The following is a 19,311-nucleotide window of genomic DNA, read 5'->3' on the forward strand; positions in this document are numbered from 1 at the left end:
ACGCCGCTCGTTACCGGTCTCCACCGGTCTTTTGTAGGTGCAAGGATATGCCCTGTCTCCTCACCCGACATGGCACTGAGCTGGCATCTACTCACAGACCCCATGAGCGCAGTGGAGAGGACAAGCAGTGACAAAAATGGATGTTTCTGTTAGCTTAAGAGCTTAAGCTTAAATTGGAAGCTTTTGTGTCTGGAAGTGAAACCCTCCATGAAATAAGTCAGCAATAAAGGCCACGGGCCAGTTGCTGTCGGTCATAGAGCAGTCTTATATTTCTTACGGACAGATGACAGCTCGTAAGCCACGTCACGGAGTGTGAGCAGAGGACTCCTTCACACATGCACTCCTGAGACCAGTGCAGAATGTCACACCAGGAAACATTCAGGCTTATTATCATGTGAACTTTGAAGCATCAGGGTGAGGCAAGAAGTAATAAAGGGATACTAAAAAGTTGAACTTTCATATGCATGGATCCCAGCAATTTGCTCGAGCTGCTTCCCGCCATTCATGCTGGTTTAGGTTTTGTTAAGAGTTGTGTATTTTCCTCCATTATGTCATGGCAACTCAAGAACTTTTTTTTTTGAGATAAAACCACCAGTGAGGGCAAGAACAGAACTAATACACTGCAATTCTTTCTACATGAGCTTTTCAGCCATAGCTATCTGCAATCCTGTTTCAGCCTCCAAAGAATTCACAAGCATAGATAATTTTATACTCGTAATAGATTTATTTTGAGATGTGCAAATCCACTATACTCTTCTTTTTAAATTAGGTTACACCCATCTCAGCGCTTTCTAGCACAGTACTGTACAGATTCAAATTAATTTATTATAGTGAATAAGAATCAACACAACACCTTAAAAACGAACAATTCTATAAAACCAAGTGACTTGGGTACAGCAGGAGCTCCATGTATCAAACCAAAATGATCCTGTTTCAAACCTTACCCACATCTGGCTAAAGATAGAAGTTACATAAGCCATCAAAAATTTAACATCAGATTAGTATGGTCACAAGGGCAGGAATAAAACTGCCATCTGGAGAAAGAGCAGGGTTCATTTCAAAAGCTCAGTGAATATAGCACTACTCCATTTTGCTGAAAGCTTCTCAAACAGCTTTTTTTAATGTATTGATTTCCTGATATAGAGTACATGAGAGACGAAGTATTTACAGGCTCACAGTACTTCAACTGATCAGCGTATATCCCATCTCCCTTCTGACTTCAGCGATTCAGCCCCGTTCTGCAGGCCAGCCATAGGAGCAGAGCACATCAGGGGAATGTTTCATAAAGGTTTCAGAGCAGCAGAGACACTGGGAGTTCTTTAACATGTTGTTAACCTGTAAAAACTCTTTTCATAATGCACTTTAAAACAAGATTAGTGAGTAGAGGGCAGGGTAGGAGTTTTACCTTTCTTGCATTGAATTAATGAGAAAACCCCCGAAAACCTCCTTCACTGGATGTAGGAGTTGAGCATTATTGGAGCAGGAAAAATAAAAGTGTTTGGCAGGTGAAATTCCAGGTGAAGAATTGGAGGGCATCACTCAATTAATGCAGTCCATAACGTGAATCTGCAGTGTGTCCAAATCAGGTAGAATTTCTTCACATTTGGGACATGAATACATTGAGATATTCCGCTGCTCTGGCCAGTCTTGACTCCCAGTTCCTGCAAGAAGAGAAGATAAATGATTACCTGTTGTATTACCCGATTTCCCCACTCTTTCTGGAGTGGTTGAAAGAAGATTGCGGCTTGCTCCTAACAGCCAGAGAATCACTCTCTTTGCAGCTACCCCGCTGCCAGACTAGCCAGAGGGGAGCCAGGGGGCTGCTGGCTGCCAACCAAGGCTGTTTCTAAGTGAACACAGGAAGGCCTGGCCTCGCAAGCTGGGGAGGCTGCTTACGGTACCTCTTTGAACAAGGCGAGGTGAGCGTTCTCGATCTGGTGCCCTGGCTCCGTGGCGATTCTGCATCTCCGCCAAAGAGTTTCTGCGAATGAAAAAGTAAGTCAAGGGATCTTAAAGACTGAGCAAAAGGTATCTTCCCTTTGTCTCCAGAAGACGTAAGAGGTTTCACAAGAAAGGATTTACAAGTAAATCATGTTAACTGGTCATGCATTCAATTCACAATTGCTGCTCAGAAACAGGACCTACAAACGCTGTTGCTTTGTGAGGTGGTGCTAGGGTCCTGTTTAAATCAGGGTCAAACAAGTGACAGCAGCAGGATTTGGGCAGCTACACACCTAGGGATCTGGGGCACACTGCTCTGTGAACCCCAAGAATTCAGCTGGTCAAGGCAAGCTACAGATTTGATTAAAGTAGAAAAGCAAGTTTTACCAGAAAAAGGGTTCAGTGCACAGCGTAACACATAACTTGATTCTACAAATTCTAGACACTCTTCTTGTACCCATGGGTTCCACCAGATGAGTGGAGAACACGTGGTTCGTATTTCTTTTTTTCTCTTTTACAGCTAAGAGTGTCAACATGGTGCAATTCCAGGGTATCACAGTACTTGAAACTACGGGTACTCATTTACCACTGCCACCTGGAGAAGTAGCAGACATCCCTGACACACATGTAGCAAGCTTAGCTGCAGATTCACCACTAAAACGGAGGCCAGAACTCAAAGAAACTCAAATGAATCAGCAGGGAAAATTTACCAAGTATGAATCATCCACAGTGAAATCTTGCTAAGGCACCCAAGGAAGAACTAACATGTCTTACAGAGTTCTATCACAGAATTAAAATGAGAAGTCAGCCAACTAATCTGTTTTTCTCTTTTAAAATTCACATTAACCAAGAAATAAATGTCTGCAGAGCTGTCTGCCTTTCTGATGAGATGCTAGCAAGACAGTGTTCAACTCCAGCACACAGGGAAAGAAGACAGTCTAAAGGCAGCTCAGCCAAAATCTGTTCTCACCGGCCAAGATCTTCAAGGTTTTGCTGCTCTTTGAGCAGGTATGCCAGCTGGACAGCCAACTGCTCCTTCTCCTCATGGATCTTCTCTCTTGCTGCCCTCTCAGCGTGGAAATCAGAACAGTAAACCTCCATCTGACCAGAGACATGAAATCATGCTGAGAATTTGCAACTTAGGCTGAACCATAGTCATACATTGTATACCAAAACAGCAAATCTGTACCATAGCTGACATCTACTCAAAACATTCCTACAGCACCTCTACACCGCAAAGCGAAGACCTGTGCTACTTACAAGGTAAAGAAGACTCAGTAGTTTGTGTATTCTGTGTAAGATACTGCAGGTGTCTTATCTGGGACAGGGCCATTGCCCTCTGGCATAGAGAGGCAGAAATGAGGTATAGACAAGCAGTGAGGAGGTAACTTGACCGCACAGACAGTGGAACCAGGCCAAGATGCCAGTTCTGTGCCTTAAATGTGAGGCAGACCCGCTTTAGTCACTGTTTACAAACACATTGGTTTGAGTAAAGTCATCCCTAAAACATATGCAGTGATTCTTAAGACAGTGGTTTTGAATGCACAAACACATCCATTCCCAGTTTTTGTTTGTAGTGCCAGACTCCAGCACACATAGTTCCTCCTACAGAACCTTAGAATATAGTGGTAACAGCTCTGCAGGGATCTGCAAGGCAGGCTGCGTAAGGGAATTATGCTTTGGAATTGAGGAAACAAAAATTCATAGACTCATAGAATGGTTTTATATTTCAAATCTATATTCTAAATTCTGTATTCCAGAGTGAGCCATTAAATAGCTCCTTCTGGTTTCTGAATACTGGGTGTGGAAACCGGCCAATTCCCGAAGAAGAGCTTATACCTGAGCACGGAGCACAGACATGGTTTCAAGGTCCTCCTCTTGCTTAGCAATTATCTGCTTCATTTCATCTATCTGGAGCTGCTTTGCAGCAAGGGCTTGTTCTGCCAACTCCACCTTTGCATTCAGTTGTTCCACCACAGCTTTATCCACTCTGTCCAGCTGCCAGGAATAAGAACTATGATTACAAGATGAACTCAAGAATACGACACCATTTGCTTCTTACTCCTCCTGCCCTTGGAAAAGCTTCCAGTTTTGGTCATCAAAGGAACGTGGACAAAGCCAGCAGAGGTGATTGATAATTTAAAGATCAGTTTTGAGCTTTCAAACCACACTGTATCACATTGAAAGACAGTGCCCTAACGGACACTGCAAAGCATGTTTTCTCACTTCCAAAATTATAGAGAAGAATCTGACACTTCCATGGAGCCTCAGTTGTGAACAAGACCTCACTGTGGCTGGAATTTTATTTAAGATTACAAATATGTTTAGAGGTCTACCTTCCCACGTTTACAAAATATGCTGCAGGAACACCTACATGCCTTGGCATGTCACTGATCTGTATGGACGGGACTCCATACTGCACTGCAGATTAGACCTTATCTAGAAAACACCATGGAAGTACTGACACGTGGATAAAGTTTTCTATAATTGACAGCACAGGATCTATGTTTATCAAGCAATGCTGCTATGTTGTATGCTGTATTATGTGGAAGGGGTGACAGTTGTTTCCTGCCCAAATTTTTCCCAGATACAGTCTCCCATCCCCTCCCGCTTTCTGCTAATTATGATTTTGTCTTGTGATGAGTTTACCTCTTTGAGTTTCATTTTGTCGATTGTTTTCATTGCCTCAGTGAGTTGAGGAAGGAGTTTGCTGTATGCATCCTGCAAGCTAATAAATCTTGCCCTGTTTATGACAAGAAAAGAAGTGAAAGTTTGAAACACTTCAAAGTTCTCTGAAATCTAAATAATCTGTTAGAATTTAGAAAAAAACCACCACCAGCTCCTTGCAAATGAATCTGCATTTCTGATGAGAAAAGTGTCACGCTCCATGTCTCAACACGTCTCTTCCAATGAGCTGTGTGCTGCTCTACCGATGGACTGGATCCAAACAAGTGTCCTTACTGATCGTCTGCATTTCATACTGAAGAATCCGTCACCCAATATTTTTATATCAAGCTCACCAAATTCTGTTCAAAATGTAACGCCTCTTTTAGGAAAACATCCAAGTCTTGACTCAAGAGACTTCAAGTGCAGGAGAATTCATCAGGAGAAGAACCAGACAGACTCCAAAGAGAATGAGCAGCTTCTCCAGCAGCTGAAGGCAGGTCTTCAGGCAGTACAGCCTTTCTCCACATCTCGGACTGACATTTTCACGCGCCTTACACAGATCACACATGAAAGGAAGCAGGGAGCCAGAGCAAACAGCGAGTCTCTCTACCTCAGCTTCATTGCATAACAAACTCTCTTAGTTGCAAATGGATTGTCGAGACCGCAGACTTCTTCATTAACGTCACGTTCCCATCGCTGTCAGCACCTGCCTGGTCCCTACTCCAAGCTGGGGATGCTTTTACCCCTGCTAGTCAATGGGACAGCTGTTGTCACTTTGCTGCTTCCTCTGCTTGTGGATCATACCTGACCCTATTCTGTCTTTCACTTTGTGACAAATGGAAGACATAGATCAGAGCTTACAGCTCAGAATTTCCTACGTGAAGGCTTCATCAGACAAAAGAACACAATTTGGGCATAATGTGGAGACTCCAGAGTCAGAGTGACACAGATGCTGAGGTGAATGCAGGCTTCTAGTTCAGACACTACAAACGTAATGTGGTTTTTAAGAGTGCAGAATACAAACCTCACATTTCAGATTCGATTCCCCTTTGTCTAGGTTCACTAGAACACTGACAATATCTCCCTGAAATATAAACCCAAGTCATACTCACTTTTCTTCCTGCGTCTTGGCTTGTTCCAGCTTGACTTCTGCCTGCATGCTCTCCACCTGAAGTTCCAGCTTCTTGATGGTGTGTATTAGCTGCTGCTTCTCCTCCAGTTCTGATGCAGCAGCTGAGCTTTTTCTTTCCAATACCTGGCACCTGACAGAACAGGGAAAACAAGGTTCATGTCTCCTGTTCTCCTTTTCCTGACAGATTTGGCACACTAGGCAGATTACAAAAACAACCTTTGTGCGGCTCACTTTGAAGACTTATTTTGCTGAAGCACAAGGAAAGACAAAAAAGAATCTATGCAACCGTCAGAAAACAGAGCTACTGAAACCAACACTTTCTTACTATTATGAATCTGAAAGAACTGGAATTTGACAGAAAACTGAGCAACTAAAGTGAGGCTCTTGTAACCACTTTATATAACCTACACAACTGGTCTTCAAAAGCAGACAGTTCATGTGAAAAGGGACGTAACTAGGTCGCTTAGCTTCTTTCCCTTAGAACAGAACAGGGCTTGTTTACGTGAAGCAGAAGACAGGAAAGATTTGCCTTTACGCCAGGAAGGGTTTAACCCCAGATCTTAACATTCAACGCACTGAGGTTCTATTTGTAGAACTAGGTTGGCAGCTCAGATTTTCTGACAATTTCTGTATTTCTGTACTTTCATCTCTCTTTGCAAAGAAGGGGCAATCTTTTACAGCATTTCTATGACCAGATATTTAAGCTGGTATTTGTCGAGCTGGTGAGTTTCCCAAGGTGGGAGTCGTCACACAAATAAACCTACACTGGGTGTCAAGGCAGAACTGGTGTTCTTCTGAACCTTACTTTTCTTGAAGCTTCTTCTGAATCAATTCTGCTTCTTTTAACTTCTCATGGGCTTCCTGAAGCTCTTTAAACAGAGCACAAACTTGCAAATTCAGGGTTTCTACTTCGCTGCCAACCTTTTAGAGACAAAAAAACATAAGGAAAATGATAGATAGACAATTGAAGAGAGCACAGCTGCAGGCTAAGAGATCGACCAGGAAGTATCATGCTTTCCCTAGAGAAAACAGCGTAAGTCAGTAGGCACCATTAACACTCTATACTGGGCCCTGTCCACAGGCTTTACGATTACCAGTTATTCCTAAATATGGCAGAACCTCATTTTGACTTAGGACTGACAAAATCCAGGTGACTCAAAGACAGCACTGTACCGACTTCCCAACGTCAGCTAGAATACACTGTATGCAGATGGGAAACACATCTCCATTATCTTTCTCCAAGAGTTCACAGTTCAAAGAACATGAGAAATGCAGGCAGACTTACTGACTACTGCCACTCCTCTAAACAACAGTTATTCTGTCAACGAAACATAAACAAATGATCAAGCCCTATGTAGGCTTCCTGTTGGCCTCAGTGAGCTCTTTCGAATGAGGTGTGACAGGCGATGTAGAACAGAAGCAGAGTCTGACTTTTAAGAAAACTGGTCTGCGAATTCTTGGTCCTTGGTGAAAGCCATTTTAATACAAGATATTTTACTTAACTGGAACACAACACTCTCTGCTTCTGGAAAGCAAGTCTGGCAACTTCACTGAAAAAAAAAGGCTAACCTCACTCAAAAAATTCCATCACTCAGTACAGACTGTCTCTCCTCAACACCCATTTCTTAGCCTGCCCAGGAGAAGAGCAACACCTAAATCATAGGTCTCTGCTTCGGTGAAGCTTGTGAGCAGCCTCCCTGGGAAGGCAGAGCAGCAACTGCAGTGGTGCTTTAGGAGGACTTTTCCCAGGAGCTTTGGCTGAGGTTAGTGTCCAGCTGCTGTCTGGCAGAGGATGTGCTTTACCTTCTTCTCCCCCAGCCACTCTTCACTCTCCAAACACAGCCAAAAGAGGTTTGAAGAACATTCCTTTTCTCCCAGGATGTCTTCCAATGCAGAGCCCTCAAATGGTCCACAATGCATCCCATATTGTTTCATTAAAGGATCTAAATGTTATGACAGGGGGAAGATAACAAGAGCTCCGCTGACAAGAGCCCTCTGAAGAGCGAGCATATAAATGGAAACAACACGCCGTCACAAGGATCTCCCTACACTGACCTCTGTATCAGTACTTAGACGAGGAGCGTCTGGCTCAAGCTGTAACTCAGGCAAAGTTGAGATAAAAATACCGGAAAGAATTAACTGAGACATCATCTCCTTTCCCCAGAAAGAACATCTCTTGGCCTGACTGCAAACTGACCTTAACTAGGCCAGCCCTGCCCTGAAATACTTGTCCTGGCCTTCAGAAGGGCACAGGTCTCCAGCAGATCCCAAAGCGTATTTGCTAGCCGTGCAGCACCTCAAATAGCCCACACTACCTCACGCACAGGCATTCTCAGTTGCCTGTATTATGCAGCTGCACTGAACCTGAATGGATCTCCACTGCTATGCGAGCTGACATGCTCACCTCGCCCAGAGACACCTACAATGGCAGGCACATAAATGTATGTGTCTGAATCGGGAGCTGAACCCCAACCCCAACATCCATTCAAACCTTTAATTGAAAAAAACAGTGCTGAGTTTGCCCGGCACTGTGTCTCGATCCAAGATAGTTATGTGCCACCACTGTAACACATCTCACCAAAAACAGGAAAAAACACCAAACCAAGTGTAAGCTCCACTTTCAAAGTCCGTTTTACAGTACCCTGTTGTTGGATTCTGATCCAAAAGCTGACCTAGCCAGCAGTGAGGAAATTCACCCAGTCCAGACAACTTCTGGGAGCTAGAAATGACTGCACCTCTTTCTGTTCAGTGGGCATGGCCAGGACAACGACGTATACCTGCAGTTCCCATGCTTCCCTAGTTCTTGGCCACCAATCTCACCCCTTTTTGGTAGCTGGTGTAATCTGGAACCACCTCTAGGATACGGATTGGAGAGGTCAAAAATAATTTCCATGCCCTGTACAGGATATTTGCCCCTTGCTCCCTGAGTGCAAGTGGAAATAGAGGCCCTGAGGTTACTGGCCTCATTGCTGTGTAAGCTGTATGTTGTTATGTATCAGCTCAGAAGGACAGGTACTTACAGCCTCTGAACTCCCCTCTTCTTGCTGTTCAGTTTGTGTCCCACTCTCCAGGCAGTTGCTCGTTTCCTTCTCCAGCTTTGACAGTCTGGAAAACAGAAGGACAGAACAATAATGGATCTGGCCTACATTTAAAGTGAGATTGTGACTACTCAAGGATTTCATGCAAGTGACGTACTCTCTTTGTAACATCACGGCCACGAATGAGAGGCAAAACTGAAAGCAGACATGCAGGAAAGCCTGCACAACCAGGGGTTCCCGAAGACCCGGGGGCACCCAGCATGGATCTTTAATTAAAATGGATCTATGAGTCTGCAGGTGTGGTGAATGACAGTGACATTCAGTCTACAGTGATCGACCTTTGGTACAGTCCAAAACTGCTAACCCTTCGGAAATGGGTCAGTCTGTTCACTGCATTAATATTGCCTCTATTTTCCTTTGTATTTTCAGAGGCTGAGATTTCTAAGAATCATCTGGCTATGGCTCATTATCTTTTCTAGGAAGACCATGTAGAAGCAATTACCACGACACCAACCTTTCCTAGTAGGTAGTGACCAGGAAGTCTTAATCTGTCTCTGCGAAGCGGGGATTTGCAACAGCTACTGCTCAGGCCATTCACCACACCTGAACAGTTCTGCTGATTCATACCAATGTAACTGAGCTGAGATGGGCCCTCGTGCAGGCCTCACTGGGAAAACTCTCTCTTCCACAAGTTTGGAATTAAACTTGTTTTAGACATTTCTAAGGAGCTTTTTGAAGCTCACACATTGCTAAATGTAGCCTGCCAATATCACGAAGGGGACCGTATTCCCTGATTTATACACAGTGATTTGCTTAAGGCTCCACACGCATATGATTCACACAAAACCACGTAACTATGGAGGAGGGAGTGGAGTGAACACCCTCAACTAGTCATCCTATCATTCTGACATAACCTGGGGAAAGTTCAAACCTAAGAGGAAATGGATGATTTACCTTGATCTGTGGTGCTACAGGAAATAATAAAACATGGAAACCCTTCTGCCTATGGGAGATAACCTGTGGTTTATCCCTATAAGGACTACCACAAAAATAAGTTATTACTACTGAGTGCTTGGGAAATCAAGTCACGCTGGTGTTTCAGCTTCTCTCTGCTCAGACACAAACTTGGTAACTGCAGCAGCCCTGAAGGAAAACAGCTCCAAATGTTACAGCGCACTTGCTCCGTACCTCTCTTTGTGATCCTGCAGCTCCTTCTCAAGTTTTTCCCTCCTCTGCGTTTCATTTCTAAGGCAGCAGAGCAGCTGACTCACAGTTAGCTCTTCAGACTCCAAGTTCTTCAATTCATCTGCAGGTTTGCTCCTGCTTCAGACCAAACCAGAAGTGAGTAACAAAAACTATGGGTGTACTAGAGCACTCCCTTATCCCTAGTTCAGGGACCCAATATGAGAGGCCACTGTTTCACACAGTGCTGAAAACCAATGTCCTGAGCAAAGGGCTCGTTCCTGAGAACCAAGACCTGCCCACAGACTGCTAGCCACAGTCCCCGTCTGTGCAAATGCCGTCCTGGCTTTGTGCAGTGCTCAGACAGTCCCCTTCGAGCTGGGGGAACAATTTAGTGGTTATGCAAGGAAAACAAAGACAGTACAAAATCCAGTGTGTTTATTCTGACCTACTTTGCAGCCCCTTCTGCAAAGTGCTGCTGTCTTTTCTCAAAATAACTCCTTTTTTTTTTTTTCCTTATCTGTCTCATTCCTTTCCAGGAAAAGAAGGCAAGTTCCACCAAAACCAGTCATCAGAAATTGCTTTCTTTTTTAAAAAAAAAAACCTCTTCAGTATTTCACCTCTACCATGTTCTATAGCTCTGCTGAAAATTGCATTACGCTACTGTAGAAATGAATCAAAACAAATACAAAACCCTCTGAAAAATAAGGTAGTTAATTTCCTAGTGATAAAATGCTGTATTCCACTCCTTACAATTTTACGTCCATCTAGAGAGAAAGTCAAAACCCCCTAACTGCATGGGAAGACAGGCAGGCTACATGCACTGTATGCTTCAGAAGCTCAGCTGTAAAATGGCACATGTTTTTTGATTTTGCTGTTGTGGTTCAGAACAGAAAGTACAGTGTAGTCCTCTACATGCTCCTGAGAGCTAGAAACCTTTGGTGAGCAAAATTCAATACCCCAAAGACAGTGCTCAGCCAGGGTATTTTAAATAAGTAACTTTTATCAGGGGATTTTTAGTGCACCACTCTACTCTTACAGAAATAAACCTGTCCTGAGCGGATCGCATTTCTCTGAACCTGCTAACAGCACCAGTCTAAAGTTTCAATGCTGCACAAAGACACACGGTGACACAGGAAATATTTTAAGAGGTATATATACCCCCTGTTTTTGTAGATACATCCCGGATACTCATCAAAAGATATGCCCCACAAAGAATGTCTTTTCATAATCAGAGTGTTCTCACAAGCCACTGCTAACAAGCTGAATACTTGCAGCCTGGTCTGTGGTCACCTACTCTCTGTTTCATCCACAACCATAATTTCCCCCCCTGCCCCCTTCAACTTCTTAACTGTGTCCTCAGGGACAAGCTTTCTAACTCATTACATTAAAAGGCTGTTTTCCCTTGCAGTGATGTAGGGAGCTGTAGGGATTTAAGGGAAAACCTGTATATGGAGCACAGCTTTCAGGTGTGCTATGCCCTTTGCATTTTCTATATCCTTTCACTCCAAAAGCAAAGGCCACAAAGAACTAAGAGTTCAGCCACAACACTCTAGCTGCTAAATTGGGCAGTATCCAAAATGGAAAGTTTACTAGTATCAGCTGTCTGTGTCCATGAGGAGTAAAGGTTCAGCTAGGGGCAAGAAAGTCCCTTGTGCCCTGGAGCTGATGCAAAGATCAAATTTTGAGAGGTAACCTAAACAGAATGCTGGTATCTGAAGCCTAGTAACCTGAAAAATAAGGACTATGTCATTACACTGCCTGTCTACCCCACCGTGATACGCTTTCTACCAGCCATGCACAAACAGAACAGAGAGGGTTCAGATCTGAAAGATTACAAGACCCCCGATTCTTACCAACATCATTATAATAGGGTAGAGGACAGACACTCTGACACTCTGTTAGATGGTCTCCAGGGACTAGAAGGGAGGGACTCCATCCCTGGAAGTCTCCAAGGCCAGGCTGGATGAGGCTTTGAGCAACCTGGTCTAGTGGAAGGTGTCCCTGCCTATGGCAGGGGGGTTGGAACTGGATGGTCTTTAAGGTCCCGTCCGACCCAAACCATTCTGTGATTCTCTGATGGGTCCCTGCAGCCTCTATCTTTATCTTTTCTGTTCAGCCTCCTTTAAGAGCCTGAAAATTTGGCAAAACAGCTTGCACATAAATGCTTGGACAACTGACCACAATATGCACTCCCTCTTGTCAGCTACAAAAAATTGGAGGGAAAAATTACAAAGCTGAGGGTCTTTCCAACACGGTAGGAAGGTACAAGCTACTGCAATGAAGGGGTGCAAAGCCACAGAAACCCAAGGTTTTTAGTGCACTTTCGTCACAGAAAAAACTTCCCTCGCACTGAAAACAGAACACACTGCAGAAGTCTGAATCACACACACCACGCAAGAACCCACGTACATGTAGATATCACCATGGCTGGTCACTTCACCACTATTCTCTTGAAGTTCCTTTGCAGTTCTATTTATGTCTCCTTCCTAGGAAAGAAAAAACACTATTAGCTTGGTATTTCGATTAAGCAAGACAGTTTTATTTACTTAAGGAAGAAAGAAAAGCAGGGAAAACTACTACCATGGCTATAAAAATAAATAAAACACGAAACTCCTACAGATCAGTTTCATGTTTGGAAATTCTTAACTTAAAATACTTCACATGCCTTTCCTGGTATCTCTTCTGGACTGATTACAGAAGAGGAACAACAGTAAGATTTGGCCTTCTTTCCTAAGCAACTTCCATGGCCACTCACAGCAGCCGCCAACATCACTGCAGGTGACTTCAGGCTTGTATTTAAAAAACACTTTCCTGCCTCCCAAAAGAATCTCTCTTCTTTCCCACAACAAAACTCACTCCTTAATCTCTGTAGCCCAAAGGAGAATCTTTGTAGGTTTCCTGCAGTCTGAAGTTTTCTTGAACAACTCCAAACCAATTTTAATCAAATTCTCTTAATTTCTTGTTGCACTTGCACTTTCCAGAGAGATATCTGCTATGATGGGGGTGGCAGAGATCCACATTTTCACATTTCACATTTTGCAGATAAAAGAACAGTCGAAAAAGTGTATTTTTGTGCTTCTAGGGAACACTCTACAGCTTTTCACTTAGTTTTGTTTGCCTGCATCTCTACATATCTGTCAGCAGAAAGTGAGTCTCATTCTCAAAAGAAAATGTGCTGTGCGTAAGTGTTGCCCCTTAACAAAATACATTACCGATGTTCCCAGGAATTCCAACTAAGATAAGATGTTTAACATTCTGAATTAGTCAGAAGTCACTTGTTGGACCACATTGTTTTTTCTAGAGAATGTTCTTAGTGCGATGGAGGCTACCTAAGAAATTAATTTACTTTGAGCATTGAAGTGGAAGGACAAAAATAAATTCTAAGTCCTTTACCACTACATCTCGTAACATGCAAGTGCTCCATGACAGGTAATCTCAGAGACCATAAATCATAGAATCGTTAAGGCTGGAAAAGATCTTTATGATCACTGAGTCCAACCATGCAACTCTTCTCCCAAATCCACCGTGTCTGTATCTTGTGTTGCTGCTGTTGCTTTTCATTGACATGGGTATAGATTCACCCTTTCTATTAAAGGAAGACAGGTTGCTAAATACCTCACTGTAGAATGTCATCAAGTCGCTGTCAAACATCGTCACCGTAATTACGCTCCGACCTGACTTCCTCGTCACTTAGCTCGGTATGAGAAGAAAGTTCAGTTTGCACAAAAGGAGGACTAAGCTGGAACCAAAGTTTCAGCCACAGGTCGCTGCGTTCTTTTTATTCCCCTCACTTACGTTCATCCCAATCTCCACAAAGGAATCCTCCCCTGAGATGTTCAGCTTGACCTGCAGTTCTGAGATGATGGCTAGCAGATCTGCCTTCTCAGCCTGGAGCCGCTGCACCTGGGATTTCAGCTGCCGCGCTTCCTTCTCGAGAGACACGCAGCCCTCCTGGGACAAACAAACCCTGCATTAGCCAACCGAAAGAAAACACCAGTCAAGGAGCACAGAGCCTGAACGTTAACAACGGTGTCCCACATCCCTTCTCTGTTTAGGTTTGCCTGGAAAAAAACAGCGTCCAGATCCCTAAAAATATGCTTTGGTCTGCTAGACAGCAAGAAGGCTAAACCGTGAAACCAAGGTAATCAAACGATGAGCATCATCCTTCTGGAAAACGTGGGCCTGGTTCTCTGAATGCACAGATAATTAGGATGCAGATCTTTGCCTGAATCTACGCCTCTCATTACCACGCAGGGTCTCAGCCAACCTACAGAACTGTTGTCCAGAATTTTTTTTTTTTCCCACCCATATCCTTATTCCTCTTTTTCCAAATCAACCTAAGAATCTAGGGAGAAAAGACCAGCAGGCAGAGAGCTTTTCCACACACCCTGCTTTCAGCCTTCCTCCACCATACAACTTCTATGTACGCCATCTCCATATATAAATCTCTCCCTGTAACACTTCCCTTCCACAAAGCCTCTGTCCCTCAGAGATTCTCCCCAAACTTACTTTCTCCTTCCAATCATGACTGTCTCCTTCACCTTCTGCCTCTTCCCTTTCCCCAGGATTCTTAAAATCCTCTTTTAAGCCTCTACATAACCAGGAAGCCTCATTTTTCATTATGAAACTTTCCCTGTGAGTTTGTTTCTTCCTTACATTGTGATCCAAGCCTTCCACCTCCTGGTAATGCCTTTATTACACCACATGCTGTCAGTGTAAATTCTGGGTAATTCCTGAGTCTGAAGTACATTCTAATCTATCATTCATGCCAAATCTCCAAACTCTTGCTATGCTGACAGTGTCTCTCATCCCGCAGTACCGCCCTACCCACCTGACTTGCTGCTGTCTCTGATTTTGTGCTTAGACACTAAGGATGCAATTACAGTCAGCTCCAGTGAAGAGGAGAGAGCTTTACAGCAACTTGTGCTAACAGGGGTACAGTTTTGAGAAAAACCCTCCTCTGAATGCTGTTTATCACTAAGGGAGGCGACACAGTACATCTGTGATGTGAGTGAAACAGAGATGTCAACAGCAGTAAAAGGCTCGAGTCTTAATTAAGAGTAGAACACAGGTGAGAGAATTTAGACTAATTTTAGTCTTTCTGTTAGATGAAATTTTTCATGCTCTTTCTAAATGAAAAAAAAAAGAAAAAAGTAGAAGTAAAGCTTTCAAAAGAGAAAGTAACTTTGGCTTAAATCACAATCAGCCTGAAAAATCACTATCAGAAATGAAAGTGTCGCTGTCTAAACTACAGTTACCACTGGCTGATAAAACTGCACAGAATCACATAAGAACCAGGGCTTACTCTACGAAGCTCTTGGAATGAGATAATTGAATTAGATTTATTTTTACATATCCAGATGTTGAATTACTCAAGCAGGTTGGATCACTCTGTCAGTAACACACTTTAGGTATTCAAAGTACAAGAAGTTCTAAAACAGGTAGAGGCAGAATAAATTCTCTACTTCTCCATAGTAACTATTCCAGAGTTATGAAATTCTGAATTTCCTTGACAATCCTGAAACACAACTTTCAGCCTGTAAAGATTGTGTAAGTAATACTTACACAATCACACTATTTATGCATGACATTCTTCCCCCTTGTAACCTCTGAACTCATTGGCCAATTTTGATTTACATGCTGAAAAACTTCTTAAAGAGCTTCATAAAATAGGCAGTCAGGAGGAGAAGGGAGAGTCTGCTAGTGACTCCATTGAGAAAAAGCCTAACATGCTCTTCCTTCATCAGGCAACAGAGAATGCACATGGGTCCCAGAGGTACCAGATACCAGGGTGCATCAGTTTGGTTCTGCATGAAACTTCTCGCATGACCATATGGGACAGAAAGCAGGTTTTGTTTGTTTTAATAAGCTTTGTCCTCAGATGTCTTCAGTGCTACCTGCAAAATATTGCCTGACCACTAAGCAATCAACGTTAGAAAGGAAGCGTAACAGAGCCAAAGGTTAAGACGGAGGGAGAAAGCTCAGTCAGACTCAAATGAGGCAGCAGAAGCACAGATCTAACCTGACCTCAGCAGAAGAGCTGTTATGAGAGGAAAACGGTATCATAAAAATAGATGGCAGGTAATTTTTTTTTGTTTGTTTTGCTTACATGTCAGCTTCTCCCTGGAAACACAAATACAAAACCAATGAACAATCACGAGAGACTGATAATCTAACGAGCAAAGGGAGGAATGAAGTCAAGAGATACCTAACCCTAAACAAATTAATGAAAAGTTAGTAAGAAACATTAATTTCTTATGTCGGGAATGTGAATTACTATTGTTAATTAAAATGTAAATTATCTCATGTGCGGCAGAATTTTCTGTTACTACACTCTGAGAAGAAGCATTTTATAAAATCAGTCAGGCCAAGACTTCTTGTTAGAGCACAAAGATAAAAGTAGAGAATCACAGAATCATTTGGGTTGGAAGGGACCTTAAAGACCATCCAGTTCCAACCCCCCTGCCATGGGCAGGGACACCTGCCACTAGACCAGGTTGCTCCAAGCCTCGTCCAGCCTGGCCGTGAACACTTCCAGGGATGGGGCATCCACAGCTTCTCTGGGCAACCTGTCCCAGTGCCTCACCACCCTCTCTAGGAAGCATTTCTTCTCGGTATCCAATCTAAATTTACCCTCTTTCAGTTTAAAATCATTGCCCCTTGTCTTAACAGTACAGTCCCCAATAAAAAGTCCCCCCTGTCTTTCCTGTGGGCCCCCTTCAGCTACTGGAAGGTGTGCTAACAAAACTTCAAACCTCTCTGTGTGCTGAAGGGACATGAATGCTCCAGACTTTCCATTCAAAAGCACGTCAGGCCAACCAATTCCTTATTTACCATTTCAGCTCCTTCTTCTCTTCTCTTTAAGCTCTGAAGTTGTTGCTGTAGCTGTTCATTTTCAATGCACTTGGCTAGCAAGCACTGCTTAGCCTCCTTAAACTTCAACTCGTAAAATTCTCGTTCTTCTTTCTGCTTCTCGCGCCAGTTGGAAAGTTCCTCATATCGATCCTTCATAGCTTGGTTATGCAACTTCATGGCTTCTAAACGATAGCCAGAGACAAGACATTGACTGACATTCACACTCTGTCAATGAAACAGCAGATTTCCCCTACATTGAACTCAGCATTCTTCAGTATCAAGTGCGTTAGCAATAACTGGGTATGAAATGTGAACCTCCTTCCCGCAAACCTTAAATACCAATGCAAAACTGAACTTATTATAGTTCGTTAGCACTGTAATAAATAGCATTAAATTCACTGCTGAAATCACATGCCCACACTCTCTCACTTCGTGACTTATTCCTAAACCAAGAAGTACAAGCAAGAAGTATTGTTCACAAGAGGTACTTGGTATCTCACTGCATGTATTACCGACATGATCAACCTAAGTGAAAGTACTGAACTGAGATTCTGAAACTACTGAGACTTGGTAGGGAAAACAGACATCCTAGACTGGGAAATAGCTGCATGAGAACTGATGCTATCAAATCAAAAGTCTCAAATATGCTCAACAATGCTCTGCTTGAACACTTGGTTACGATTTGACTGAAAACACTGAAGGAATACACCTGACAACTTAAAGTCAGTTTCCCCTGCCTGGGAAGCCTTGAGTATGTAACAAAGTCAGTATGTAACAACATCAGCCTTGCAGTTGCAAAATGCTTACACGATTTTTAGGAAGAGTCAATGAAAGTATTTCAGACTTGCTTTTTTAAAGCAACAAACTCAAAGTCAGTTGCTTGAAAATCTTTTATATATTGCATTTTCCAGTAACTTCCATTATGTCCTGAAGTCATATTATAAATTGCCAACAAATCCTTCAGGTTCTGTAAATAAATGTAGCTCTGGAGAATGATTCTTGCGAGGTATGAGTTACAGCAGCTGTAGATATGGTTCCAAAAACATTGTATGATATAGGACCTTTTAGCAAGATACCAGTTACTTCTAGAACCAACTTTCTTGCCAGATACCCATGAGACTCCAAGGCAAAGAACTTGGACCAGGTCCAAAAATTATTCAGGCGGAATTTCAACACTAGCGTAAAATCACAGCACACAAGATACGCAACTTCATGCTCTGCTGCCATATAAACAGTGAGATACCTTTGTCTTTCACATAAAATTCCCAAATCCCTTTGGTTTTGCACAAAGATAAAAAAAACCTTTTTAAAAACCTTTTAAAAAAACCCCAACATATCTGACACCTAAACTCCTGGGATCCAGAAACAAAGCTCTCACACCTGAAAGGCTCAGCTCAATAGGTATTTTCAGGGAAACCTATTGGTTTCTCTCAAATGGACCCTGCCATGGCCACCAGTTTATTCTCAAATACAGAAGGTGCTGCCACATCTAACGTTCATAGTAATTACTACACTAGGTGCAGGGCAGCCTGCTCCAATTCTGCTCTCTGCCCAAGATGATGCAGCGCCTTTCTGAGAACATCCTAACACAAACTGTTTGGCAAAAAGCCTATCATAGCACCAGATTTTTCACCTTACCTCTTAAAATACACAGTGCTATACTGCTTATATGTGTAATTTTGAAGCAATTAAGTCACCCATAAATTGGGTGGTTCTCCCCCTAATCTTCCATATTGATTCAATTTGATGTGTCCTATCAAACTGGCCTCGCCACTTGCACAGTCTCTTCTACAGTGAATGCTACCCAGGTATAAAATGTTATCTAGCAAGAGCAAACGAGCACAGAATTCATATTCTTAGGACAAAATCCCTGCAGAAGAGATTCCAGGCTTTTGCATTTCAGGACGGGTTTACATGCAGATTCACCTTTTAACTCATTGTTCTCAGTGATTAGTTCTTTCATCTGTTGCACCATCTCTTCTGGCATGTAGGTACTAAGGGCAGGGGCAGCCATGCTGTCCATTCCGTTTTCCATTTTACTCCTGGTATGCTCTGCATTTTCAGCTGGACGGCTCTTCAACTTGCTGGACATCTCTGAAGTGTCTACTACAAGGTTTGCAAAGAGAAAACGCTCAATTTCTTGCCCAAGAAATGTTTATAAAGAAAGCATAATGATACCTTCATTTTATTCAGACAAGCAAGCCACACGCCTTGTCATAACACACAGGCACCTTGCAATCCCTCTGACCCTGCTACACCAGGGTATCCATGAGTCTCCCTCTCCCCTTAACCCCCACCCAGGAGTGCAGGAATAAAGCAGCTGCTCCCTGAGCCGTCTCTCCTTCCTCGCAGGATGAAACAAGCCCCCCTGTCTCACCCACACCTCCCTCCTTCCCTCACCAGCCCTGGGCGTAGGCAGCCAGGCCGTATTCTGGCACGTCCGCAGCTCCGGTGCCTGGGGAGAGCCGGCTCCGACCGCCGCCCGGCGCTGAC

At 43.2% G+C, this 19,311-nt stretch overlaps 1 protein-coding gene across 1 annotated transcript; it reads right to left on the reverse strand.

Annotated features, from left to right (window-relative positions):
- Window positions 1-1,290: 1,290 nt before the first annotated feature.
- Window positions 1,291-18,912, reverse strand: OPTN (optineurin). The gene is made up of 13 exons (XM_010154582.1): window positions 18,745-18,912; window positions 16,798-17,000; window positions 13,759-13,914; window positions 12,373-12,449; window positions 9,967-10,098; window positions 8,761-8,845; window positions 6,546-6,661; window positions 5,721-5,870; window positions 4,591-4,684; window positions 3,781-3,939; window positions 2,912-3,042; window positions 1,902-1,981; window positions 1,291-1,661 (listed from the first exon to the last, which is right to left on the reverse strand). The coding sequence occupies exons 1-13, from the start codon at window positions 18,908-18,910 to the stop codon at window positions 1,540-1,542; spliced, it is 1,671 nt and encodes a 556-aa protein (XP_010152884.1). The 5' UTR covers window positions 18,911-18,912; the 3' UTR covers window positions 1,291-1,539.
- Window positions 18,913-19,311: the final 399 nt, after the last annotated feature.

This window comes from Eurypyga helias, unplaced genomic scaffold (assembly GCF_000690775.1).
Source record: "Eurypyga helias isolate BGI_N326 unplaced genomic scaffold, ASM69077v1 Scaffold35246, whole genome shotgun sequence".
Taxonomy (NCBI): domain Eukaryota; kingdom Metazoa; phylum Chordata; class Aves; order Eurypygiformes; family Eurypygidae; genus Eurypyga; species Eurypyga helias.